Here is a 27312-nt window from a genome sequence, read left to right as displayed (position 1 = left end):
GCATGGTAATTCTGCATCATTCTAGGTGTGTCACCCATCCGTACATTAGGAATACTACCATTCTAAGGAAGTCTATTTAAGAATGATCCCAGTTAGCCACCAATCCCAGTTCGGAGAAGCAGATCCCGTTATCATGGGCTTCTCAAAATGGTCGCAGAGGCTCGGGGGTGGGAAAGCTCGAGGACGCCTCCTGCCAGCCACCTGTGTTTTTCTTCCAGAACGTCAACGTTCCACGGCCACAGTTACCATGGCATCAGAAATAATAAGGAACCAGCATCAGCGCGAGGTTCCCTGTCTGCAGGCACATCACGGAGTGGAGGGTAACAGCCGGCAGGCTGACGGTGTGGGTGAGCAGACATGTCAGCGACGGGCAAATGAATAGCAGTGAATAGTGACTGTGCACATGTGACACGCCGAAGAGGCAGTGCGAGGGGGGGGGATAGGAGGAGACATGATGCAAACCTTCCTGGCCATTCGCAGCATCTAATACATATGATGCCTGACAATTGTGAATCCTGCAAGTATGCCTTTCGTTAATGGTACCTGATTATTGGGAGGGGGGGGGTGGCCTAGAAAGCCGCCATCCTCGCGAATGTAGACATTTTCATCGTTTTTCACACCCCTTTTTCCCTTGCAGCTCTGAGAATACGGAACCGTGTAAACGGAACCGTGTAAATCATAATCCGCGCATGTTAACTCCATATTGCTGAATGTAAGTTCAGTGAAAAGCAATTTAGCTTCTGTATGTGATGTAGCCCCAGGGTGTGGTTTCTTCTTTCTGGGGTCCCACAATCAAGAAATCAGTTCAGGCGCTCCAGCCTCCCCTAGTGTAGTGCCTGTTTGTGGCCAATAGGGGGCCCCACAACCTCTGTTGGTAAACACCGCCACTGTGCCTCCCCTTCCCCCAAAATAAACCATGGCCACGCCCACGCAAAATTTATGAACTTTACCACTGATGCCAGGAAGTGAGTGAGCAGCGTGTTTGTGTATCTGCCCAGACTACAGGGTAGGAAATGAGTGGACGTGTTCCCCCAGGGGTGAGGTAAGGGGCACTGAACCTATGCACTGCTGGCAGCTGCCAAAACCCAGGAAGAGCAGCAAAGGACGAGTCAGGGAAGCTGATCTTCAGTGTTAAAAAGGTTTATTCAACAACTGTCCAAACGTTTTTTTCTGACGTAGCCTGTATTCCCAAAAAAAGTACAAAAAAAAACTGCAAATACATCAAAGGATTAGAAACACGTCAATGAAAAAAACCACATCATGTTCTCTTATACCAATTCACATTGTTTTCCATATATTTATACGTACTCAACAAATTAGTCAAACATTAAAACCTTGCAGATTTAAAACTTTTGTCTTTCTAAGTTTTTTGCTTTGTAAATCTTTTTTTTTTTATATCTGTACAAAAAATACCAACGCATGCTGTAATGCAGTAGGGTAAGGGCTGGGTGGGGAGGGGGAAATGACACAGGGAGCACAGGATGTGGGGGAAGGTGGGCACATGGACTGCCTGTTCTTGACAGGGTGAGATGGGGGAATTAGGATGAGCATGCCACCTTGTGGTGGGGCAGTGGCACTACATCATGTTGTTCTGCAGCGAGTTCACGTCGGACGAGTTCTCCTCAGCAGCCACCTTGTTGTTCTCATGTTTGGGGGTGAGCGAGTTCTGGATGTTGAGGGGCTCATCCTCCTTAGGCGGGGGGGCTTTCACGGGGTCCTCCAGTTTATTCTGGGCATTAGGATCATCCTGTGGGACGACACCCCCCCCCAATTAGCCCTGCTTGCATACCTTCCACAGTCACATCAAGGTTGCCGCAACATAATAATCTATATCTCCTATAGGCTTTGTTCAGAAATGTAGCCAATATTTTGAGTTTATTCTTTTTAAAAAAATATCAGAAAAAAACTGTAAAAAGTCATATACTAAATACAATTTTCTTGTTTTATTGATTGACTGATTTAGTAGAAGTAGTGTGACCTCTGATTTGTTTACAGACACTTACGGAAGGTACAACATGTGTGGAAAGTTAAACTGTGAGATGCTACCCACAGCCCCACCCACCCAATAATGCCCCACCCACAATCCCCAAAATACACATGCAGTCATGCTCTCACATGCAGGAAACCCGCTTGAAACCCCCTCTGTCTCCCCATGCAGCCCCATCCCGGAAATCTGCCCCTGACTCGTGCCTGAAATTACCTTCATACCCAGATAAGAGACGTGTGTAATGATTCAGTACCCAGAGTGACCACAAGAGTGATATCAGAATGCTGCAGATTAATAGCCTTTGACATCGGCATAAAAGCCCTTACAAAAACAAAAGCATACAAAAGCCACTCAGAGAAATGACAGTTTCAGTATGTGAGGCTGGTCCTTAGCATACAACTCAGGTTTGTTTAAAACACAGACCATCATCCTGCTCATTTAGCTGCAGTACAGTCTGACGGCTTCATACTTCCTGTTAAGGGAAGCAGCTACCTTTCATGAAAACTCTCAGTTCTGAGGTAGAGCCTCCAGTGAATCTGAACCCCACCCCCCCCAACCCCCCAACCCCGACACTTGCCGAAATGCTGGGAAGCTCTGAAGCTTTTGTTTTCGTCTCCACAATCTTCCCGTTCGTCTGGTGGAGAGATAACATGAGACAAGCCCTTGGGATGCCGTTATGTTAGAACTTCAAGAAGGATGTGGGTGAGGCGAGGGCCTTGTGCCTCCATGCATTCCAGCTCATTGGCCTACACTGCTACTGGGATACCATGGTAGAGTTTGGAGTGGGAAGCTTTGATTTCAGGTTTGAGGCAGGTTTCACTGGGATGACTAATTCAAGCACAATGGCTGGAATTTGGCTGATGAAAAAAACGTCATGCATTCTGCTTCGGTGTCAACAGGAGGTTTGGTGAAAGTGGGTGTAAATAAGTGATCCCTACACATGGAGCGTGGGGGTCATAATGGGAGATGGTGTGCTGGGTTTATAAAGACACCCAATTAGGTAACCAATTAAGTAACCAAAAAATGTTGCCTAAAATCTATGGAGCCAATCAATTGTTTAAACTGGTCAAATCACATGATTCCAGTAACAACCCAGGAATGTAGAGAGCGGATGTGGAACATTGCATAACCTTTATGTAAATGCAACCCATTCCAAAGTTTATGACTTACTTTGGACTCAAGAGTGATTGGTTCTCACCAGTGGTGTCCTGTGAAGGAGGTACTTAGAGCAGAAAACAGCTAACGGCCCACGGTTGGACCTGCTGTCACCCTGTTTCCCGAGCTTTAGATGGCTGGATCTCATCACCCTGATTCAAGTTCTTGCATGAATGGTCTGCATCCTGCTGGTGCTCCTCTTGAGAACAGGTATTACAAAGATCCTAAGCCTGTTCTGATACCCTCACACCAGTCATCTCCCACCATAGCAGTGAGATTCTCAATAATGGATTTGCGTGACCATCTACGATTGCTGTTCTGGCATAACAGAAACTCAAACAGCCAGGGGAAAGAGGGGGTCCAGGCCCCCCCAGATTAGGGATATGGAAGGGTCTACGTACACCCCCATTCACAGACCACCCCAGAGCAAAACAGTTTATGCTCCAGGCAAGCAGGGCCCAATGATCTCCAATTCTGGTACTTGGATCAACCCTTTACCAGCCCTGCAAACTGGGTCGGAGCTGTTGAACAAAGCGCGGGGGGCACAGTGTCTGATATCGACCAGCTACGCCATACAGGGTGTGTGAAGGTCGCTGGGGATTGGAGTCTAGCACAGATTCGCGTTTTTTTTTCCTTCCCTTCTGGCACCATATTGATCTGTGCCAATCAAGACAATCTGCTCCTTGAAAGTAGAAACAGAAGGGAAAGACCACAACTGCTCAGGGTGGGACCAGAGCCCTTTAAGAGTATCAGTGAAACCTGCTCTCTCTGCGTGAATGATACCAGAGAGGTGCTGGTAAACCCATTAAAGGTCTGACTGCTGTCTCCTAGGCCGAGGCTAGGCTAAAGGCTAAAAGGCCCTATTTACAGTATATGATAGTCCCAGTGATTCAGTGAAGCTTCATCGAACATCTGTGATGCTCCACCGAACATCTGTGAAGCTCCACCGAACATCTGTGAAGCTTCACCGAACATCTGTGAAGCTTCACTGTCAGGGATACAGAGTAAAGTTCATGAACCGGATGGGATACAAAAGTTAAGATATTTACCTTCCTACATTTTACATTCTACTTTACTTATATGCTTAATATTTTAAAGAAATATATCCCATTGGTATAACTATCATTTTGGTTAGGTCTTTTCAGGATGTCCTAAATCTTAGCTAGAAGGTTTATAAACCTGAAGTGGACCACAGGGGGGGTCATGTTGGGAGGCGGGTGGTGGGGGACTGCTGATTGGCTCGATTTTTCCAACAGGGTTATGATGATCCAACAGACTGACACTCAGGGTCGAGGGGCTGCTCAAGGTCTCCATGGTAACGGAACAATGAACAGAAATAGCCATCCGGGCCTAAGGTGAGGGTCTGAAGAATGGGGGGGGGGTCTTACCTCGTCGGTGGGCTCCTCTTTGGTCTTAAACTCCCAGGTGTATCTGTTCATAGTTTTCTGGGGGGGTGGGCATTTGGGACAGGGTTATAATTCCCCGAGAATAAATAACATCATTCAGAGAGAAAAGGGGAGAGAGAGGAAAGGAATCCATGACAGGGGGTGGTGCACAGCGCCTGTGTGTGTGTCTGTGTGTGTGTCTGTGTGTGTGTTTGTGTGTCTGTGTGTGTGTGTCTGTGTGTGTGTGTTTGTGTGTCTGTGTGTGTGTGTCTGTGTGTGTGTTTGTGTGTGTGTCTGTGTGTCTGTGTGTGTCTGTGTGTGTGTCTGTGTGTGTGTGTGTCTGTGTGTTTGTGTGTCTGTGTGTGTGTGTCTGTGTGTGTGTCTGTGTGTGTGTCTGTGTATGTGTGTGTGTGTGTCTGTGTGTGTGTATGTATGTGTGTATGTATGTGTGTCTGTGTGTGTGTGTGTCTGTGTGTCTGTGTGTGTGTATGTATGTGTGTCTGTGTCTGTGTGTGTGTGTGTCTGTGTGTGTGTGTCTGTGTGTGTGTCTGTGTGTGTGTCTGTGTGTGTTTGTGTGTGTGTCTGTGTGTGTGTCTGTATGTGTGTCTGTGTGTGTGTTTGTGTGTCTGTGTGTTTGTGTGTGTGTATGTATGTGTGTCTGTGTGTGTGTGTTTGTGTGTGTGTTTTTATGTCTGTATGTGTGTATGTATGTGTGTCTGTGTGTATGTATGTGTGTTTGTGTGTGTGTATGTATGTGTGTCTGTGTGTGTGTGTTTGTGTGTGTGTGTCTGTATGTGTGTCTGTGTGTGTGTCTGTGTGTGTGTCTGTATGTATGTATGCACACGGTGCCTGACTCCGCCAAATCCTGTACAACACGTCCTTTGGACTGAACATGACTGCTGTCCTTAGGTACCAAGGCAACAACCTTGCTGGTTTTTTTTCTAGCTCATCTGCAAACATGTACCCCCCCCCCCCCCCCCCAGCTGTTACTCAGCTGCGTGTATTTGTTACTCACCGAGTAACAAACCATATGTCAGTAGTGTTTTGCTGCATTTAATGGCATTCTTCAGGTTCCTCTGGATATTCATTTTGTGTGCCATGGTCTGTGTCTCACACCCTGCCTGGCACCATCTCGGTACCCCTCTCAGATCTGGCGCTGTCCTGTTTTTGGGCCCCTGATGGTCAGAACGAGGCCCCGGGGCTCTCCACCTGCTGTTTGAGAAGCTGGCTGATCCATTTTGGTCTGTCCTCCTGATCCACGGTTCACAGCATGGTCATAACCGGTAGAACTTGGTACCATATTACCAGCAGAAGTGAGATGGACCGAGGTATGGAACCCAAATCCAGAACAGACAATGCCGAGCTGTACCCTGGGGCCCGGAGGAACAGTACCAGACCAGGCAGGGAACTACATTTGTGTTAGGTCTGGTGAGGCTGCTCTACAGCGCCCTCTCTGTTGACCGTTAGAATTTTTTTTTAGTCTGGGGGAGAAGGGAGGGGGCAAGGTGTGGTGCAGCACCTTGGATACTCTGTGGGATCAGCATGTGATGCCTCCCCCAGTGTCCCGCCCACCCCCCCCTCCCAGCCCCATCCACCCCACCCTCCAAACCGCCCTCATTATCGAGTCCCAGCCATCGACCCACGATCAAGCGGAAGATCAGGAACAACCGGCGAGGCAGACGGACGGGCATGCTAGTGGCGGCGGTGACACAAGCCAGACGCAGTGCGCCCCAGAGCCAGCGGGTGAGGGAGGGGCCCTGGGCGACCAATCACACAAGTAGGACAGCATCACATGCAAAGGAGGCGGGGCGTCTCTCCAGGGGCAGGCTGGCACACACTGAGATGAGGGGAGTTTCGCCGGTTTCTACTGCTTGGGTGACCAATGGGTGTGAGTTTCCACAGCCCTGGGGGGGGGCTAAGATGGCCCCTCCTGGCTGCCAGTGAAACTCGGATGCATGGCCATGTGCCAGGTTGATGTAGCCTTAGCCCTACATCAATGCAGTTTCAGTAAACTGCATCTAATCTAGGAATGGGATGGGGGGTCCGGGCAGCACGCCAGCAACATCCAACTGGGAATACCAGAGCCCGGGATGGTTCTGGTCCTCGGCCCCACCAACCAGTGTAGCAGGGGCGGGCCGGGGACACGCCAGCATTAATGACAGGAGCTCGGAACGAGGCCCGTTTGGCGAACGGCGTTATAGCTAGTGGCACAGGGGAGGCAGTACGCCCAGCCCTGTACCCATACCCGTGTTAGGGGGCGGGCTCGCCCCGGAGAGGGAGAGAGAACTCCAGGGAGGACATGCAAGCCCGCACGGAGGGCGAGAGAGAGAGAGAGAGAGAGGGAGAGAGAGAAACAGAGACGAGAGGCACGTTACCTGACAGATAATGTCATCATAGTAAGCCAAAGCGCGAGCATGGGGAATGGCGGGGGAGGGGGAAGACAGTTTCCTTACATTTGGGTGGGAGCCCTCAGCGATGGTGGACAGTGAGAAATTATCATTGTGCTGCTCCGACGTGGGGCGGTGCTTACTGCTGCAGGGGTGAGAGAGAGAGAGAGAGAGAGAGAGAGGGGGAGAGAGAGAGAGAGAGAGAGAGAGGGGGAGAGAGAGAGAGAGGGGGAGAGAGAGAGGGGGAGAGAGAGAGAAAGCGGGAAAAAAAAGTGAAAGAGTCAGTGGATCTGTGGGTCGTACGCAGGGAGACGGCCTCGTTTAAATTAACTGGACAAGAAAAGAACAACTAAAGCAGCTAATAATTTTTCTGAGTCCGCCTCAAAGTGCAGCCTTTTCAGAGGCCTCTGGGTCTCTGTCCACTATCGTCACTCATTCTGTAGCCTGCGAGGCATGCAGTGATGAGCATGTCAGTGTGTAATATGTAAATAACAGCCCAGTAAATGTATATGTATCCACATGCCTCCTACATGCGGCATGGATGAGGAATCTCTCTCTCCCTGAACTGCTCCAAGACCTGACCTCCAACAGACACAGAGCCATATCTAGGTTATCTTCCACACACACACACACACACACACACACACACAGCTCTGTGTTCACACCAGATAGCATCTTCATTGTTCCATCATCATCCTTACCTTAGTGATTTGACGCTCCTGCTTCACACAGTTCCTTTTACCCTTTGCACACCTCTGCCGTACTCTTTCTTGTTCTGTCCAGTTCTGCTCCATGCGTTTCTCTCCCACGCCTAGACACCATATCCCTCCTTTTCCGCATTCTTCTTTTCCCCTATACCTCACCCTTCCTCCACCTACCCCTCCTCGCCCACCCTCATTGCCTGCGTTCCCTGCCTGTCCCCGCCCATGCACCGCATGTCCCCGGCCCCGCGCAGGCATGGGCCCGTCCCCCAGTCGCACCTGCGTCTGCGCAGCCGGTGGTTCTCGGTCTTCAGCAGGTGCAGCTTCTTGCCAAAGAAGACGGTGATCATGAGGAGCAACAGCACCAGCAGGGCAGCGGTTCCCACGGCGATGCACATCACCTGGAACTCCGTGATCACCGACTCGCAGCGCGACCCCTTGTGCCAGATGTAGTCCTGCACATTGCACCTGGGGGTGGGGGGGGGGGTGGGAGAGAAGGGGGGATACAAGAAATCAAGCAACGCCAGGAGGAACTTCAGTGATTGGACTGGACTTCGGGGCACAAAACTATCTTCCGATTAGGGGCGGGCCGATCCACATTTTTTCAGTTCCGATCCAATTTTTATACACAACAACATCGTCAACATCGTCACTTACACTTCACTGCGATCACAGCCCCTCCGGTACAGAACAGCCCAAGCTAGCGACTCCCAAACCATCCCTTGTTTTCTTCATATTACTTGCATTGTCTTGCACAATTGCGTGCAAGTTGTTTAGTGGTGTTTTCCGATACCCGATCCTTCAAATAGGCCTGGATCGGCGTCGATACCGATCCCATATAGTTTCCACAACATTAAACCAATGCAGTGAACAACAGTTTCATCGGGACTTAATTAAATAAAATACTCAATTAAATACTCATTATTAAATTCAATTTATTTCTACACAGCACCTTTCACAATTGAGTCACCCAGAGGCACCTGAAAAGATTGTGTGGCGATCTGGTGATCATACTCCCACTGATTTTTATTTTTAATGAGTAGATGGAAATTAGGAGTAACATTGTTGACAGGGTTGATGAAGCTTGGCGGCTTACCCCAGGTGACGGGAACTGCCCCCCCACAAAACAGTCGCTCCCCATTCCTGCATAATCCATTATTAACTATATTTTGAAACTAATCCACGGTCTGTCGGTAAGAACATAATCTAATCCCAGCCACTTACAGAGGGCCCCCAGGTGACGGTATGGGGGCTGAAGGGGGCCACGTGCTTCTCAGCCCTGAGTTATGACTGGAACTCTGTGTGTGTGTGTGTGTGTGTGTTCTGTATGCCAGTCAGACATGTTCTCTCCTGTTCTACATTTCCTCTACAAATTCTCTCTGGGATTGTAAATAACAGCTCAGTAAATGTAAATGAACCGTGTGCGTGATTAATTATGAGGTTTGTGGAGAATTGGGCTGGCTCCCAAAATGCCGTACAAGGAACAACTGGCAGCTACAAGCTCAACTCATAGTCCTGCTACAGATCTCAGATAGGGGATCTTCTGACTGTAGCACCAGTCAGTACACCAGATCACTGACGGAAGTCGACTTTGTGGCTTGACAGTATGAGCACGCTATGCTACTCCATCACTATGGACAGAGGGCACACAAGTGACCATATCAGCACAGATTATCAGCACAGACACAGTGGACTCACAGGAGCTGAAGCCTTCCTAGATAGAGCCGTTTCTCTCGCCAGTGATTTGACACGCAAGTTCTCAGACTGCATGCAGTAATCCCTCCTTCCCATCGTCTCCATGGAAACCCACTCAGGTTACCTCCAACCACTGCAGACTCTTCTTGGGAACAGACAGAGACACCTACCACTGGTGGCCTTCTATCCAGCCCTCAGTCACACACATACACACAAATTGCCAGTATTACCATCAGTGTCCCTCAGTCATGTTCTTACCAGCAAATGACTTCTGCCCCGAACAATGCAAGGTGCAGTCGGCAAATGTGCATGAGTGTGACGCTGGTAGTGGGGGAGGCGCGGGTTGCCACATAATTCCAGAACATTCCTCATCATTCCTCTATCTGTCTGCTTCCTGACCATTAATGAGTGATACAACTGAGAGTGTTATCAAGACCATCTTACTGTCAAACCCATTTTTACCACCAGACAAACCTTAATTGGGAGCACGACAGCAAATTCCCACAACAAAACTTTAACCAGCAACCTTTGGGTTACAGGCCAGTGTGTGTGTGTGTGTGTGTGTGTGTGTGTGTCTGTACTGTGGTGGGGGGGGGGACTCAAATGCAATCTGGCTTTTCCAGAGGAAATGGGAGACCTGAAGCCCACTCCCACAGATGATATAATCTTGTCTAATCCAATCCTGCCCCCCATATTAGACGAGCTCTCCACTGGGATGTGACCTCAGAACACAGGTCTGGGCCTTGCTGTCTACACTGCTTGGCTCAGTGCAGTGAAATCCTATTTGCCCATTCAGATTCAGTCCCTGCATGAGGTCCCTGCTAGACTTTAATTCCTTTCTTTTTGCAAAGTTCGGATAGGTTCGGCAAGTTTATTAGAAGCTAAAGAATGTGGAAATCATTCCACACCATGAAGCTCATGTGATGTCATTCTGCCAACTGGCACTGCAAAACCCCTTCCTGCCTGATCTGTCGCAAAGCCAATGAAAGACCTTGAAGCCCTTACCTGCAGAAGATGCCCATGCCCTCCACCAGATAGCACTGGCCACCGTTGAAGCAGTAGCTGGGGAAGAGGTCACATGGCGAGCGGCAGGTCCCGTTGCTTGTCACGTAGCCGAGCCGGCAGTCGGACCCGCTGGTGCTGGTGCTGCTCGGAGGGTGTCGAGGAACCTCATTCCTTCCAGACCCACTGGATAGAGTGTCAACAGGAGAGATGGGGCGTGGACCGCGGGGGTACACGGGCACCGATGGCGGAGTGGAGTGCAGGAGGTTTTCGTCCATCATGTCGGTGGTGGACACAGAGTCGTCTTCGCCGTAGGGCTTGGTGGTGGAGTAGTTATCCAAGTAGCCGTAAATGTTAGTCAGCCAGGACTTGGGTTCTACTCCCCGTAGTTCGTGAGTGGTAGGCTTTGCGGCTGAGGGATGGAGCTCTCTCTGTTGCAGCTCGGGGTCCGTGTAGCTCACGGTGAAGACCACCGGGTGGGGCTGCACGGGCAGGGGGCCAGACTGCTGCGGGGTACGGCTGTCATCCAGGTCCAGCATGGGCTCTTCGTCCCTCTCGGGCGGGATGCCAGTCGGGGTGTGAGACGGCGGCATCTCGGTGATCGCCGCTGACATCAGGTGGTCGTCTTCTGCCACGTTGGGGCTGCCGTCGGGGCCCAGCACGTTGTCCCCCATCATCCCGCTACCGGCCTCCTCCCAGCCACGGGGCCTGCGTGCGGCCCGGGACGAGTTTGCCTGGCTTCCCGTCTCAGTGACGTTGGCCTCAAGCAAGATCCCTGAAAATGACGCCATTCTGGTTAGCAGGCTGCCTGCCCTTCATATATACAATAAGATATTATGCTTCAGCACGACTGCTGTGGTAAGATCCATAATAAATGTTTTAAATGGGAGCTGAGAAGGTTTTACACAACAGATTATAGGTAAATGCTTTAATCCGGAGTAAAAACAAATCCCACTTTGATCACAAAATATGCTTTGTTTGTTGTTGTTTTGACCCGCTATGTGCAATTAGGGGACACAAAGGATCGTTGTAGCTTCGAAGCTGCATTTCCATGCCTTGTTCTCTTTCTGTAAGCGGCTCCTTCTCAGCCAACTTCAGCCAGTAGCAGGACTTCCTGCTGAGACTAAACCTTGGATCTTTTAAGGAGGCCCATCTTAAAGTAAGGAACAGACCCCACAGCCAACTTGGGACTGACAAAAAGTCACTCAGACAAGACAAAACACATTAGGAGACAGAGGGCCGATCGCCTTAGTCTCCACTTAACTGTGTGCCCAGAGCGGCCATGCTGATCTCCAAAGCTGCTTCAGTGGATTAATTTTGCCAATTTACTAATGTTTCTTTGCTGGCATGGGGGGGGGGGGGGTTATGTGGGGGGCAGGGTTGAGAGAAGGTCTCAGTCAAAACTTCCCTGAGATCTCACAGCAGGAAGTAAGTATATATCACCACTCGACCATTTTCAGCAACGACACACCAGTCAGAAGTTTCCCTGATATTGCATCATTTGCTTGACGTTTAGAGTACAAACTGTCTTCATGCTTTGGTGTAACTAAGGCCTCCTGTACACAAAGGAGCGTCAAAGTCAAACTCAGTCTAAGAATTTTCCACAGTGTGAAAACAAATGCGTGAAACATAAACACAACCCAGTGTTACCTCTCAGTCTTTAAAATATGACGTCCTTCTCTTGTGAAAGCCTGGAAAAGTGAGTCCCAACTACATTCTGAGTCTCCCTTTTAAAAAAAAAAAGTTTAAAGAAAGAGAGAATCACATTTGTTTTTGACCAATCTGGGCAAAGTGACCCTTTCTGTGGAGCGTTTCTGGGTTAATCCCTGTTCAGAGCCCTCTGCTTACAGTCTCGCTGTAAAACAAACGGCAGGGACAGAGCGGCTGGCGGGGAGAGCAAGCAAGCAAAAACCCATGACAGCTGCTAACATGGAGGCTTTGGATGTTTGATAACTAACTAATTACTATATGCTGAAAAGAGGCTTTTCCATCCTAAAGGGGAAGCCATCATTCCCGTCCACAAATTATCATGGACGTCGAACCTCCACAGTCTTCCTGTTAGTGTAGCGCAAGCTAAAACCCTGGGGTCCTTTAAACCAGAGCTAGATAAGACTTTAACAACTCTGAGCTATTAGTTAAATTCTCCCCAAATGAGCTTGATGGGCCGAATGGCCTCCTCTCGTTTGTAAATTTCTTATGTTCTTACAGGCAAGACAAAATGTCTTGGATGCACCTGTTGAGAAAGTAGACGAAGCCACTGTCAGTAATTGGTGCTAATAAACACCAAGCTTCCCGCTTCAGTGATCATGTGTCCTCTCGTCCTCCACCTGTCTGCTTCCTGTCGTGAAGAGACGCCCCCCCTTTCCCCTTCATTTGGCCTGCTTGGCTCATTCTCCTGACATCGTCAGCGAGGCCACTGGAGGTGCCGTGCGACACCCCCCTCTGACGTTTCTTTCAGCCACCCCCTCAATTCATCGAGCGCACCCCTGCCACGATTGGTCTGGCGGGAACAGGCCATCGCCACGTCCTTTACGCCAAGACAATCGGTGCAGGCCGCGCACGAGTGCCTCTTACCGCTTCACTGCGTCATATCACTCGGCGGCAAAAAACATGGTGAGAGGCTGAGGCTCCCTCTCCCAGACTTTATTAACCTCCCTTTGCTTAGTGCAAACCTCAGCTCTCCATTCTGAAGCCTGCTGAAGCATGGCGAGAAAGAGAGCGGGCCATAATTGTACCCATCTGCTCGCCTTCAGGTTGTACGTGATGGAAAATATGCAGCTAGCTGGCTGAGGAATCATGCTAGATAAACAGAGCGTTTAAGACTATCTGGAGTATGGCCAAAAAACAGGAAAGTATCATGGCACGTTTTGGATCGGGACAGGAAATTCGAAGGGCCTGCTTCATATCTATCCATTCCCAGAATTTACCAAGCTTGTGAGAGTTACCACAGAGGCCGTATTAAGGTGCCTGTCATCCTGGAGCTTATTTAAGACAAAATTAGTGACTTCCACCCAAATGCCGAGAATCTATTGGCAACAGTCCTACGTGGTAGACAGCTATAGAGAAAAGGAGGTGGGTATCCTAATTAAGCTGCCACTCCAAGGGGAGTTTATTACCTACTCAGCACAATCGATTAGCCTTTTAAGTGTCAGAATGCATGTGAATATATTACACGCAGAGGGCGTTAGAGTGGCTGTAAATTTCCTTAACTGGCATCATTAACCAATCAGGATTTTTCCTGGTGTCAGAAGAAGTAGGACCCATAATCCTTCACCCATAATTCACAGAAAAAACACACTAATAATTCACTTAGGGGATTAAAAACTACAACCACTGAAAAAACTAACACTGAGTTACTCATTTAGTCTACATTTGTCTAGTTTTATACTAGAGTGTTTTGGATTGAATACTATAGGTGATAAATTTTGGTTAGAATCATGATCCACGATACAGATCACGTTTTTTTGTTTGCTTGTTTGTTTGTTTAGAAAGCAACCAAATTGGAATGTTCAGTGACAAGTCAAACCACTAAGATCACTCCCATATGAAGCAAACAGTGTTGAATATCTCGTAAAAATGGTGCGTGTAGATGGTAAGCTAACATTCGGTACTCGTAGTCGAAATGTGGAATGCAGAGGAAATGGGCAGGGATGAAGATCTGAGTGACTTTGACAAGGGCCAGATCACTGTGGACAGATGACTGGGCTAGAGCATCTCCGATACAGCAAGACTTATGGGGAGCTCATGAATACGCATCACAACCGCAAGCCGTGGAGTTTCGGAGATGCTCTGACCCAGTAGTATGGCCTTAATGATTTGGCCCTTGTCAATGATTTGCTCGACCCTTAGTACACTCTGTGTACTTCGAAAATGAACCACATGTTGTTTTTTGCTTGACACAAATGAAATATTTTTAGCAGTCTGAAAGTATATAAGTTTTATTTTTTTAACCAAGTCAGCTAAGATTAAGTTTAGTTCAAGATCGATTCACTAAGCTGAGATCCACAAAGACAGATAACTGAAAAAGATGTGATATACAGGCAGCACTGAGATGTTACACTCTGTTTCACAACAACCTGTTTTTGTTGTAGTATTCTCACAACCTCCAAACACACAGGCATCCTGTGTCGTTATAATTATAGTGTTAAGTAGTGCTGTATGGCGATTCCTGCTATAACTCTTAAACGCTTATCATGGAATTACAAGTGGTCACAATAAATTATCATCATACTGCCCACCAGTATCAAGTACCTTGATCAATGGTATAGCGATAGAGTTACAGGTCTGTTTTCTGGTAGTGCCACGCATTAAGCTGTCCCACAAGAGACACAGGTTAAAGTGGTAGGGACTTGCACAAATGACAAGATAAAGGCTGCTGGGTTTGCTTTCTGCTCCATCGAGATCCGCCACTTTTTTTCTAGGCTTGTATGGGGTGGGGGGGAGGGATCTCAAAATCAGAAAAGGAGAAGATGAAAGAGGTCTTTCAAAAAAGAACAACAGGATAACACAGTTTGGTTACAGCATCTGAGATTGTAAACTCCAGGCTTCTGGCTTTGTCGTTTGCTTTTGTGGTGTTCCCCGCAGAGGGTGTGGGTACATGGTTCGGCTCAATGGCAGATGCCAGCCAGGCAGGGGGGGCACATACAGAACTGGCATGACTGATCTTGGACCGGCTACTGAGGAGTCAGCGATGCCGCCAGGTTATGTTGGGGTTTCCTTTGTGGTGCGCTGCTCGCAACAGGCAGTCGGCGTGAGGGCTTCTCCGTGGGACTTTTATGGAAGACGTCTGTGCCAGGATGGAGCTACATCCTGGGAGGGGACATAAGGAATGCAAGGGCGCGTCTGTGCACCAGAATCGCAGCCAATGTCCTGACATCACTTACTTGGAAGAGGTCTCCACTGATGAAGCTTCTTTAAATATCAAGTTTGTTTTCCTCCAAATAGTCCGAGGACCATCGATTCAACAGCTATTTAAAGGCAAGGATCTTCTCGTTCATTCTGCATATATGGGATCATTTATGTAGAACAATCAGAGCTAAGGACTCACCCTTTATGCTCCAGAGTCATCCTGCAACACTGTGGTGGACATTTCAGAGTTTAAAGGGGCTTTGTGCGACACATCAATTTCTGGTGAGCATATTGGGAAGAGATAAACCAGTATTTCCTTACAAAGAACCAATCCACTTGTGTGGTCATGTTTGCAGTTAGACTCTCTTAAGGATTAGCCATTTCCTGCCTAACCAACCACCTGAGGATAGTCACAGATGATGGGGTGTTCTTGCAGTAATACACGGACAGCTTATGATATCGTATTTCAGTGTGGGACATCGGACATGAACCTAACCCTAGAGGCAGTGAAACAACAGCAAATACTAAATTAGGAACAATAGTCAAGTCAGAACATGCTTGTGGAGTAAATTCTGAAAGAGGTCTCCCTATAGACAGCTCAATCTCTACAGTATATCAGTCAGCCTCACCAGAATCACATCACAAGACCTTGTTTGATCTGTTGACGTTCTCAGCTTCACAAAAGTCTTGAGAAATACGAACTATGTTCTTATAATATCTGTAGTTTGCTGTAATTATCAACACCTGAGGAATGTTAACTTTGGTCTAAGGTGACTGAACTGGACTATGTCAAATGTAGACTGTATATATGTGGAGAGCTGTTGTGACAGCTCACATACCCAATATGGAAACATGCAAAGAACATGCACCATCCTCCCCAGTGTAACACTCTTGTTAGCTTCATGGCGATGAGCCAGAACATAACGTCTGCACGAAAGCCAGCTTGTAAGCGTCACCATACTTTTGTTTTTGATGCAAAAAGACATAAAAATCAAGATTTTTCAGCAAAATATTGGTGATTCATATTACCCAGCGGTTAACAAAGCTGATCTGAAAATGAAATCATAACACAAAGGTTGCTCATTCGAGTCGTAGGAGGAAACTAGCTGTGGTAACTCTTGCTCCATGTCCTGAATCCGAATTGTTCCAGTAAAATATCCAGCAGTCTAAACCGTGGAAAAGAACTGTAAACTATATTTAAATATAAAGGTAAAAATGAATGCTAAAAACACCCACACTCGCCCAGAGTTTGCAATCATTTGACGATTCATGTGTTCATAGTGCTGCTCCTATCTCCCATCATAGGAAGAGGACTGAACCATTTTTATGGGCCCAACAGGGGTGCCATGTCACACTCCATCGACCCTCTGTGCTGCACTGGTACACCCCACCCTCCCTGGTGCCTGAGTGCCACATACAGGTACCGCCTTGGTGGACAGAAGCAGGCACACAGACACCCTGCAGACATGTACCAGTCCCCAGGAAGGTGACATAAGCGAACACACCTCCTTTGGGTCTCCCCTAATCACCAAAGTGACACAATGCTAACTGACACGAATATAACCCCTCACTCATCCGCAGCTCATTACATTTTCACAGAGGCTAAGACAGTGTCTGTCTTCTGCCCTCAATCTGTCACTGTGCCCAAAACCCTCTAGTAAGACTCTCCATATTGCCTTACAGTTTGCTGGCAATTAAATATCAAAATTACCAGTTGTAAGTCAGCGACCAATTGGAGAGTTTTGTTCTTGTGCAGGAAGGATTCAGCTGCTAACCATTTACACTTGACATTAAACGCTGACATTATTCCTACCGCTATGTAGATGTGAATGATGGCTTGAAAATAATAAGGAAAATGAACATTGGGGTTCAGTACAAAGATGGAGATGAAGGTTGAGGTGTTGGCTTTTACTGGTGTGTCGCTCGACGCTTCATTTAACATGCTCTGCGACACACTGGAACCGCACCCTCAGCTGTGCACCGTCTGGGATCCTGCTCATACTGACATTTCATCTGACGGATGAGGAGCGTTGAGCGCAGGTGCGAAGCAGCGCCTCCACATCCAGCGTCCTGTTGCTGGGCGGCGGTGCGCAAGCGGCGCAGATTCCCGCCGGTTGGACGGCTGCCCACCAACCCGGGGCTGCAAGCCGTCGATCCGCCTCAAATTGAATATTAACCGGCTGATCGGAAGTGGGCTGAGCTGTCTGGCTACCTGGCAGAAAACGGGGTTCCACGATACTACAGATATGAAGATCCCCGCCACCCCCGCTTGTGTCTCCCACGGTATCTGACTGTTTATTAGCTTAATAGCATTACAGTATATTTTAAAACACCTTTATTTGCACGGGGCACGAAGCCATCTAGTATAATTGCCCGCAATTAGGTTAAACACCGCGAACGGTAAGTGAAAAGCCTGACAGAGAAGAAACTGCATAGGTGGGAAAGGTGGGAGGAAATTGTGTTCCCTTTGGAGGTGAGAAGGGACCGCAGCGTGTCGGTGACATCCAGATGTCCCCAGCAAAGCCGTCTGTGTAGGAATGCGTGGACCCCAAGCGGAACACACCGCGGGAGGGAAAGCAAAGAAACCCCACAACCTCGCATGCTGTCACCTATGTCAAAACTGACAAAATACACCAATTTGCACGGCAAAAGCGGTGTTAATCTTGCCTTCCCACTAAAATGCAATAAAGGCATTTAATTAATACGCTCCTTGCATCAAAGCGCGTGGCGTGATATTATTCTCCACCCCGCGGGAATTAAAATCAGAGACGGTAAACTAAAATGTGATGTTTAAATCCCCGCACCAGGTTTACCTCACGTCGCTGCATCCCCCTCCCTAAATGATCAGCCGCACCGGAGTCACTGAACGCTGCGGCTCTTTACTTATACTGTGCAAACTACTCACCGTTTCCAATAATCATAGTAAAGCGTTTACTTACCGTGTGCACACAATGGGATCAAGCACAGGACTAAAGACAGTCCCCAACATCCCAAATAAAAGCGTGTTTTCCCGCTGCCCATTCTTGATTTCAGTGGTGTTTTAAAACAGAACAAGAAAAGTACGATCCCTCTTAATCTAAAGTACCGTGTGTTTAGTACAGACTGTATAGATGCGAGTCCTTTTCTTTATAAGTTACAAATCTTTTCGGGGCATCGCCATCACCGCTCATCTGCCGTGCATTGCAGTGCTCCGCTGTCCCCTGCGCGGTGCGCTCACATCGGCCCGCTCCGCCGAGGTGCCATGGCCGCAGGAACGGTGTGAAGACACGCAGGGAAGGAGGACCCAGCGCTGCGAGAGCCCGACAAGCGCCGCCCGCCTCTTCGACGCTTCGCTAGGGGGACCGGCGGTGTATGTGCGCGTTTCCAGGGGGGGGGGGGGGGGTGCTGCTCCTGCTCTCACTCTCCTCCGTCCAACCCCCCCCCCGTAGTTGCAGAATAGTGCCATTGAATCAATAGGCTCGCCCTCATTTTAACGTACTTCAGGGAGCCAAATGACGACGATCCGTCTTAAAAATGGTGCCCAATCTGACTGAGCGTGTGGTGATGGACATGGCATCTAACTCAGACCCCAAATTTCCTTTTTAAACTGTACCAGTAATGTACTAGTTTAAAGTATATAATGCCTGTAATTGTCCTTAACACATTTTACAGCACGAACCAGCAGATTATTAAGTAAAACTCTTCAGCAGATTACCCATTCCTTTCCTGTGAATTTGGAAGCTTCCTTTGCAGCTAGAATGTTTTGCACCTGCAGGCAGCCCTGTACTTCAGTTATGTCAAACCTTAGCGTAACCCCTCCCCCACTATAACAGGAGAGCAGCATTACCCAGAATACCCAGTGCTCTCCACTCCAGTGATGTATTCACCGTTGTCTATTACTGTCCACTAAGCATCAGTGCAAATAAATGCATATCACGATATTATACTCATTCGCAGTAGTAGTCTGTGTATAACTTATGCAGGCCCTGTGGTTTGTAGAGACCGTACTCAATGTTAATGTGTCCACCGATGACTGTTTAGGCTATAGTGTCAGTGGGCTCAACCCATGAGTGGGTGTCCTGGCCTGGATTGGTCATTTAAAGATCCTTAGAGACTACAGGGCACTAATTTGCCTTTTCAGAGCTGAAGCTCTCAAACTGAGACAAAAAACAGGTGGCCAACTTACCCCAACGCACTGCGGGGGTTGAGATTTTATTCAGAACAGCAAGATTGGCTTACAGTTCTACCCATTTGTATTATTTTTAAAATCAAATTAGGTAACATTTGGCGTTTCACCCTCTGGGCTTGAAAACAACACATTTGGGTTAAATACCCGGTTCTTGTATCGCCGTTGGTCATTTTAAAGCCACAATGATGATTTGTTTGCTCCATTTATTTATAGCATGCTGAACAACACATGTGTTGAGACAGCCCACATCTGGTCTCTGCGCTAATAGGCAAGGTTCCCTGGTACAGTTCTATATAAAAAAAAAACATTTTAAAAAACATTTAACTCCATTTTGTCAGTATGGATAGCTGGTGTTCTTGTGCATTAGATGAGACGAAGGCTCTGAGCTGGTTTTAGTGCCTCCCAGGCTAATTGTGTAGCGTCACTCGTGAATTTATCCCCGCAGATGCCGCACGCCCGACGGCAGATGTTACACACATGACAGCTCAGTGACAGTCCTGCAGAGGTTATGTGTCTCTTGGAATTTTCCACTTCCCAGCACACAGTCCCATCACCTGATTGGTCACCTGACTGGTCACCTGATTGGTCACCTGATTGGTCCCGACAAAGGTTGCCAATTACCTAGCGGCTCATGTGCAACACAGATAATTCTGTGTGTCTCCAGGACGACCCCAAGAGGAAATAGGAAGTGACCCCCCAGCAGTGAAGCCTTGTTGAAGTGCCTTTCTCAAATCGAGCTCACTGGGAACCAGAGCTTAGGATTCTATTGAGCTTTTCAAAGACACCCCTTAACTCTCCCCCTGTAGTCTTCACACAGAAAGGGACTTATTTGAGCCCTCTAGGGCATGAGAGTGTGTGTGTGTGTGTATGTGTGTGGGGGGGTGGTGCAGATCCGTGACAACACTGCCAAAACGCACCGTGTTCCCCCCATGCCAGACTGACACCCCCAGACCTTGAATAGGACCCTCTCATCATGATTCATGGCACAGGGGAGGGTCCTCACTCTCAGAAAAAAGGAATAAGAGATGACCTCACAGGCAGGAACACGCACGCACACACAGCGCCTGCGCCGATTCCGCGCCTTGGCTCAGGAGTTGGGGGGGTGGCTATACTGAGATGATTGTTGAATGGAGCTCAGATTGTCCAGCGTGAGAAAGGCAGAACCTTCGGATGGGATGTCGATGAGGATTCCCATAAATACCAGTGCCGAGTGGGGCACTGGTGCCGTCCGTCCGGTTGCCACAGTGACACTCGCGCCGGCCGTGACCTGTCAATGCCGATCTGTGTTTCCGTTCACCCCCATGACAGTCTGCTCGCGGGTGAAAAGCTTTGTAAAGATACACCTTGCCCCCCCCCCCCCCCCGCACCGCTCCGACCACCAAGCCGAGCAGAAGCACAGGAAGGTTGACGTGCTAGGTACGTCCAGCCCATAATACAGACAGCACTTTCTGTCACATTGGGCTTGTCAAATTTAATTTTAATTGCCAAGGAGAAGTGAGTTGCCTCAAGGTTGCAACAACATTGAGAGAATGCTGTGACTTTGATCTATATGTCCCTGATGTATTCTCAGCCACAGAAGGCACGTGTTGACAAAGTGTGGATATTTTCATTTAGGGGTTGGGGAGTCCCTTGGGTGGGGGGGGGTGTGACTGCAAACACACTCATCTCTCAGCTGCTGTGATATTTTAAGTTCTACAGCAATATAGAAGTGGGAAAGCAGAGCCCCCTAGTGTCTGTACCTGGCACTGTGCCCCCAGAACCAATGACGACTTGTTATGCAAATATAATGAGACGTCATGTGACTTGGGGTGAAGGCAGCAGGGACGCAGTCACGGCCTGCTGTGTGTGTTCCCCCCATGGACGCGCAAAATGGGTTGCTAATTATGACCTGTATTATCTGCTCACATACTGATTTTCTATTTTTCGGCAGTGTGCATGAGGATATGAATTCCATCTTCAGCCCGTGTGCAAAAGATGCAAAGTGATGATAAATTTGGAACAAACACCAAATGAATTTGACGTACATTTAATTTGCTTCAGCTATCGGCTGGGAATGGAAAGGATCTGAATTTTTTTTTACAAAAACGTGACGTGACTGTTACAGGGCCCTGTATCCAAATCCAAATCTAAAGGCAGCTTCTACAACATGCTTTTCAGAATAATGGACCATTTGGCCACAGGTTTTGAATTCTAATGAAAGTAAAAAAAAAAAAAAAAAAACCTAATGAGACACAATTAGGTCGTTTAAATCCCTATTTTGCTGAAATCTGTCTTCTTGGATGCAGCCCTGTGGTTTCAAGTGCCAAGGTTGGGACATTGTCCCACTCTGCGGAGGCAGACAGAAATATTCTGTCATTTATATTCTGCGTGGTTAGGTGCTGGTTGCACGTGATACAGTGATCAGATTTGAATAAATGAGTTTTTACTACCTTTAATGATCAAAATCATATAATTAAAACCAAATCTTACTATTCTATTGACTGAACCCCACATATGTCAGTGACCCCGGAGATATACGATGGAGCCCACTCTCTATAGCGCGGCTGGGGTCTTCCTGTACCCATAGCCATTAATTATACTCATTGCCAGCCAGTGGACTCACTCCCCCCCCCCCCCCCATCCACATCACAAGGCCATTTTGTGTCAATGGAGTGCAGGCAGCAACTGTGATTCGACTGGAGTGGACTGCGATTTATCGACTGGTCCAGTTTCGTGTCAGTTATGGGTCTGCATCTCGTCAGTGACAGCCCCTAATGGCTCTGTGACCTCCTGAGTCTGCAGAGTCCTCACAGATATCGTCAGTTGGCCGAATCTCATGTCTGACTGCTTTACCGTTTCCTTGGAGACCGTGATACCTGACACATTGACATATTGCTTTATTTTAAAGACCTCACCTGCATCAGCTTCGCGTGAGGGCCACGCGTGTCGCCCCACATGACTGACCGTGGCCGTCATACATTGAGGCTGAGAAACTGTGTTGAGAAACTTTGCTAATTCTGCTGGTCTGAACTGGCATCACTGAACACAGTTGGGAGAAACGTTTGGAGCAGAAACCGATGGAGACACAGCCCTCCAAGGGCAGAGAGCCGTGCCTTAAAGCCCCCCCCCCCCCCCCCCCCCCGGCCCCGGAGGCATCATCCATTATGAACAGCACCACTAGGCGGGGAGGTGGCTGTTTTTACCCATTTCTGGGCCTCCCCCCATTTCGACAGCCGTCTCCATCCCTATACCACACTTTGCAAAAAGGTCCAGTGCCGTTAACCTAAATAGTGCCCGTCCCCGTGGGAAACAGGACTAATGCAGTAAATTAGTCCCTCTTTTTCCCCGCCACCCACCCACCCCCCCTCACCGTTCACTTCAACTAGCCTTGATTAAATGCCATTAGCACGGCGCTGCTATTCCTGATGCTACATGGGGAAAATGCAGCAGGAGCTGCTGCCAACCAGAGCAGAACTAAACAGTTTGTGCACAGGCAGCCCCCCCCCCCCCCCAAAAAAAAAACTCCCATCCCCCACACAGACCCCCAGCATCCTCTCTGTTATTGTGTATATCAGCATACCGCCTGCTTGCCAATATCACTCTCATTAATTTGAACTTAAACTCTAATTACTGGCCAGCATCGTTAGCTTAATTACAGTTGTTTGGCATTAAATAAAGAACCTCAGCATAAGCTCCTCCAGGATAGAATAACCATCCATCCATCTGTCCATCCATCCATCATAAGGCATAGAAGAGAGTTTCATTATGGGGGGGGGGGACATGTAAAGGTCTGTCTGTCTGTCTATCATCTATCTATCTATCTATCATCCATCTATCTAATGTAATGATCAATGTACCTTTTCCGTCTAATCTTAATACACTCACAGAGTTGGAGTATTATGGAGAACAGAGTGAATCTTGGTTACTTTCTCACTGTCGATTAAAGATAAAGTGGCCACAAAGTGGCCAGTATTTCATCACACAATAGATTTGGGTTTCTTCAAGATGCCAGATTTATCGCCATTTATATAATAAATATCCATCATGTAGGATGGGATGATTTACTTCCTCTCCTTTGAATTATTTCCCATGTTCTAACATGAATTCATCTGAATGCCGTGGAACGGTTTCACTCGAATTCTGGTGAGCGGTTGGGTTAAAGGTCTGTCTGACTGCTCAGACATGCAGGACGAGCTTAACACCAGCATACCACTGAAAAACAGAGAGAGAAACAGGATGGATAGCCAGGCACGTCTGAGCACTGCTGGCTCCCCACACTGGGGGATAATCCTCTTGAACTTCAGCTTTACTTGAGGTGCATAGATAAAAACAGTAGACTGTAAAGGCATACCACGAGAATGTAAATGAGGGACTAAATGCAAGTGGGCTCAGGGATTAAAATGATCCATTGAAGTCTCTCTGAATGATGTCCGTTTGGCCAACGAGACGAGGCCAGGAGGGCGGATGAAGACGCAGAGACGCGGCAGGCTTATGGTACATTTAATTGTCTGCCATCTGCTGATGGGAAGCAACAAATGTGACCAAACAAGCTTTCCGCAGGACCACCCTATGAGTATTCTTTGGCACATCCAGCAGAATATCATGTATGCAATGTTTCCAGATTATGAGTCATATTTTTGTTATGATCACACATTGCTGTTGAGCCAAATTGGTCATCTGATCTTGAGAATTGTGAACCTGACTGTATAGCAACGTGAATGGGGTCTGCTGGTATCGTTAAGAAGGTGATCGTGATCAGAGGTGGAGATTTCAGGTCCAGAGAGTACAAATCCAGACCAAGATTTTGTTTCAACCAACCAGTTGAGCATAAAGAGTCACAGTCACAGAGTACTCAACTGGTTGGTTGAAACAAAATCTTGGTCTGGATTTGTACTCTCTGGACTTTTACTGAAACAGGTACCTTTCTCAAAGGTATAGCAGAAAAATACCAATCTGGTACTAGAAGTTCATCATTCCAGATCCCTGGCAGTTTGGGTGGAAAGTCCAGGATAGAGCACATATAAGAGAAAAACCACTGAAGGAAAAGAACGACAGAGAGAGAGACAGAGGGAGAGAGAGAGAGAGAGAGAGAGAAGCATGAGCTCCACAAGCAGGTGAGGAAATGGTGGCAGGTTTGGCAGACGGAGTCTCCATAAGATCCCGGGAATCCTGTGGGTCACACAGGTCCGTCCGCATCAGCAGCCAATAAGCCGTTTCCTCTTGTCTGGTGCCAGCCTGCAGGGGGAGCCCTCTGGCCACACAGTCCATTCCCCTGCTACCACAGAGAGGCACTCCACACCCAATTTTCAGCCGACATTCTTTTCAGTACATTTCAGGGCAAGACGAAAAATAAACAAAGATCAGACTGCCTGTATTTAACGGGAACTAGGTGAGAATACTGGGAATTGATTAAACAAAGAGGTTACCGGAGCAATACTGCAAACCATAAATTCCTCACAGATATGTATTAGGACTATGTGAATTACCATGGGTGAGGGACGTGGTAACCCCAATGTCAGTGGATTAAGGGTCAGCTGGTCTTTTGTGCACTCCGCCTGATTAGCACAGCGTGGCTATGTCGCGGCAGCAAGCCCCCCCCCCCCCCGGCCCTCTCCGTCTGTCAGGCTGACCCACCAACTGCCACACGCCACGGGTTCTGCCGGCTGGTCTCTCTGAGAGGGAGGCTTGCGTCCGCATCGCACATTTGATTTCTGAGGTTTGACTACGTAGCAGATAAATTTAGATGAAGTAAAATCAGAGGCCGACATGTTTTCTACGCTGCCAAAGCAGGGGACTCTTCTTTATTTATCGGAGGGACTGATCCAGACAAAGGGATCAAGGCCCAGAGAGCAGGAGCGTAAATGCCAATCTCCCATCAGCTTTAAAGATGGCATCTTCAGTAAGTTCACAACCCTTCACAGACCCTTGCAGAGTGCTGCTCGATGTCTGTGTCGACACACAGTGTCCTGATCTCTTTCTGAAATAACCCCTAATGGAGCAGGATGCTGTCAAATTAAGTGAGAGAAACTGACCGATGTCGACACTACAGAAACTACAAAGGCTGGAAGCTCTATGGATCTCCTCAGGCTGAGGGGAACATAACGATTTGCAGAGGCTGACCCATCAGAGCCTTTCCAGGTTGTCCTGCTCTTTGTGGGTTTTGGTCCAGATGGCAGGAGGTTCCAGCAGCCAGCACTGGCTCCGTTCCAGGAGACACGGAGGCGGTTGCCCTCGCTCTGGACGGGAGGGTGGGATTAATCGCTAAAGTGAGCAGTCTTTCCTTAGCTGCTGTTCCTCGGTTTGCTGCTGTACTTTAATGCTTTTTATGCTGACATGTTTCTGATCTTTCACCAAAACGACTGTGCAGAGTATCCATGGTGACAGAGCACATGGATCAGCATTTGGGGTTTGCATTTGGGGACTCTTCTTATATAGAGTTCCTATATCCCCCCCCCCCCCCCCCCCCCCCCCGCCATTGGTGTAGGTGTTCTCTGGCAGGGCCGGCCCTGGGTATCCTAGGTGAAATTCTGCCCCCGCAGAATTTTGTGAATTTATTTGTACTAGGAACATTTCCATAGCATGGGGTATCCAGCCGCTAACTAGCTAGCTTGTGTACGTTTTACAAGAAATGTACTGAAAAGCTTCATTGCTGCCACTTTTCAAAAGGGCCAGGAGGTGCTGATTGCATGTAGAGCCTGTGCCACTGTAACAGCCAGACATAACTCTCATCATTAGGTTGTATACATGTTATGCAGCTCTGTAAAATTTACTGGCTTGTTTATCCTCTTACAGAAATTTACTGATCATATAAAGAAGCACCACTTCTTGGAAGAAGCGCAGCCTGTTTACATGAAGTACTGTTAACAGGGAAGCAGGGGCCGCAGAACCCTGGGGGGTGGGGGGGGGGGTTGGTCCCCATATGTGAACTATGCTAACCCACACACACACACACACACACACATACACACACACACACATACATACATACACACACACATACACACACATGCACATACATATACATTTACAGCATTTGGCAGACGCCCTTAGCCAGAGCGACTTGTGCTACACACACATACACATACATACACATACACGCACATACATACATACATACATACACACACACATACATACACACACACGCACATACATACACACACACGCACACACATACATATATATATCACAAATATTTACATTTTATTACATGTATATTATATTTTATATTACATATAATAGTATAAAGATTATATATTTCATATATTATATACCTTTTATATTTTATATTTTTCAAATTCACAGTTTTTATTATGTATATTATGTATAGTAGCAATTATTATTCTTGCACTGATAATCATTTTGACCAATACAACTTTCCAGGGTATTGACCATTTGCACAGCATCCATAGACACACTCTCTACCTGCGCAATCCTTTAATGGTTCTTTTTATGCTGTGCATCTGTGTGTATTTAAGCTGCTGGATGCCTACATTTCCTTCGGGACCACGAAAGTATATATATTTGTATGTAAGTATACATACATGGGCCTCCCAGGGTATGTCACATAGCTGGAATTTATCATCAAATACTGTATATGTCAAAATATCTTAAAATGCATGTGTTATGGTAATTTCTTAGTCAAAAAGATAGTGTCCCTAGTGAACCAAAAACAGTACAATTGTGCTTTTCAAATCTGAACTTTGCAAACCGCACTCAAACAAACTTTTTCCCATAATTTCATCTCCCCGAGTTAGAATCACTTAGAATATCACTGAAGCAATAACATATTGGAAGTTTGTTCATATTGAATTTTCACCCCTTTCACCTCCACTCCCACTCTTTGTCCCCAATCTACAGGGGGGCATTATCTGGTGGTGGCTTTAGTAATGTATGCCCAATTATTACAGCTTTTTTTGTGGATAAATAACGCCAATGAATTTTGATCACTGGACTGCAGTGGAGGTACAAACATCAATGTCAGCATATTTTGAGAGGTGGATGT

At 47.7% G+C, this 27312-nt stretch overlaps 1 protein-coding gene across 6 annotated transcripts; it reads right to left on the bottom strand.

Annotated features, from left to right (window-relative positions):
• Positions 1-1124: 1124 nt before the first annotated feature.
• On the bottom strand, positions 1125-18519 carry LOC111851975 (chondroitin sulfate proteoglycan 5-like). 6 transcript variants are annotated; one of them, XM_023827401.2, is made up of 6 exons: positions 18100-18519; positions 10316-11087; positions 7895-8083; positions 6981-7059; positions 2565-2621; positions 1125-1747 (listed from the first exon to the last, which is right to left on the bottom strand). In XM_023827401.2, exons 1-6 carry the CDS (start codon positions 18179-18181, stop codon positions 1577-1579), a joined length of 1350 nt encoding a protein of 449 aa, XP_023683169.1. In that variant the 5' UTR covers positions 18182-18519; the 3' UTR covers positions 1125-1576. The 6 variants fall into 6 exon arrangements, with proteins under 6 accessions (XP_023683169.1, XP_023683176.1, XP_023683186.1 ...); XM_023827408.2 differs by having other exon boundaries at positions 6981-7056; XM_023827418.2 differs by lacking the exon at positions 2565-2621.
• Positions 18520-27312: the final 8793 nt, after the last annotated feature.

Source organism: Paramormyrops kingsleyae, chromosome 23 (genome assembly GCF_048594095.1).
Source record: "Paramormyrops kingsleyae isolate MSU_618 chromosome 23, PKINGS_0.4, whole genome shotgun sequence".
In the NCBI taxonomy this organism is placed as follows: Eukaryota; Metazoa; Chordata; class Actinopteri; order Osteoglossiformes; family Mormyridae; genus Paramormyrops; species Paramormyrops kingsleyae.
Note: the sequence above shows the minus strand (reverse complement) of the source record. Positions and strands in the feature narration are given on the sequence as shown.

Excerpts from the sequence above, each read along its gene's own strand:
- LOC111851975 (XM_023827401.2), bottom strand. The coding sequence starts at position 18,181 with ATGGGCAGCGGGAAAACACGCTTTTATTTGGGATGTTGGGGACTGTCT. Across the intron at positions 11,088-18,099 it reads GATCCCATTGTGTGCACACG|GGATCTTGCTTGAGGCCAAC; the intron begins GTAAGTAAACGC and ends CGTCATTTTCAG. Across the intron at positions 2,622-6,980 it reads CTGAGGGCTCCCACCCAAAT|ACGAACGGGAAGATTGTGGA; the intron begins GTAAGGAAACTG and ends TCTCTCCACCAG.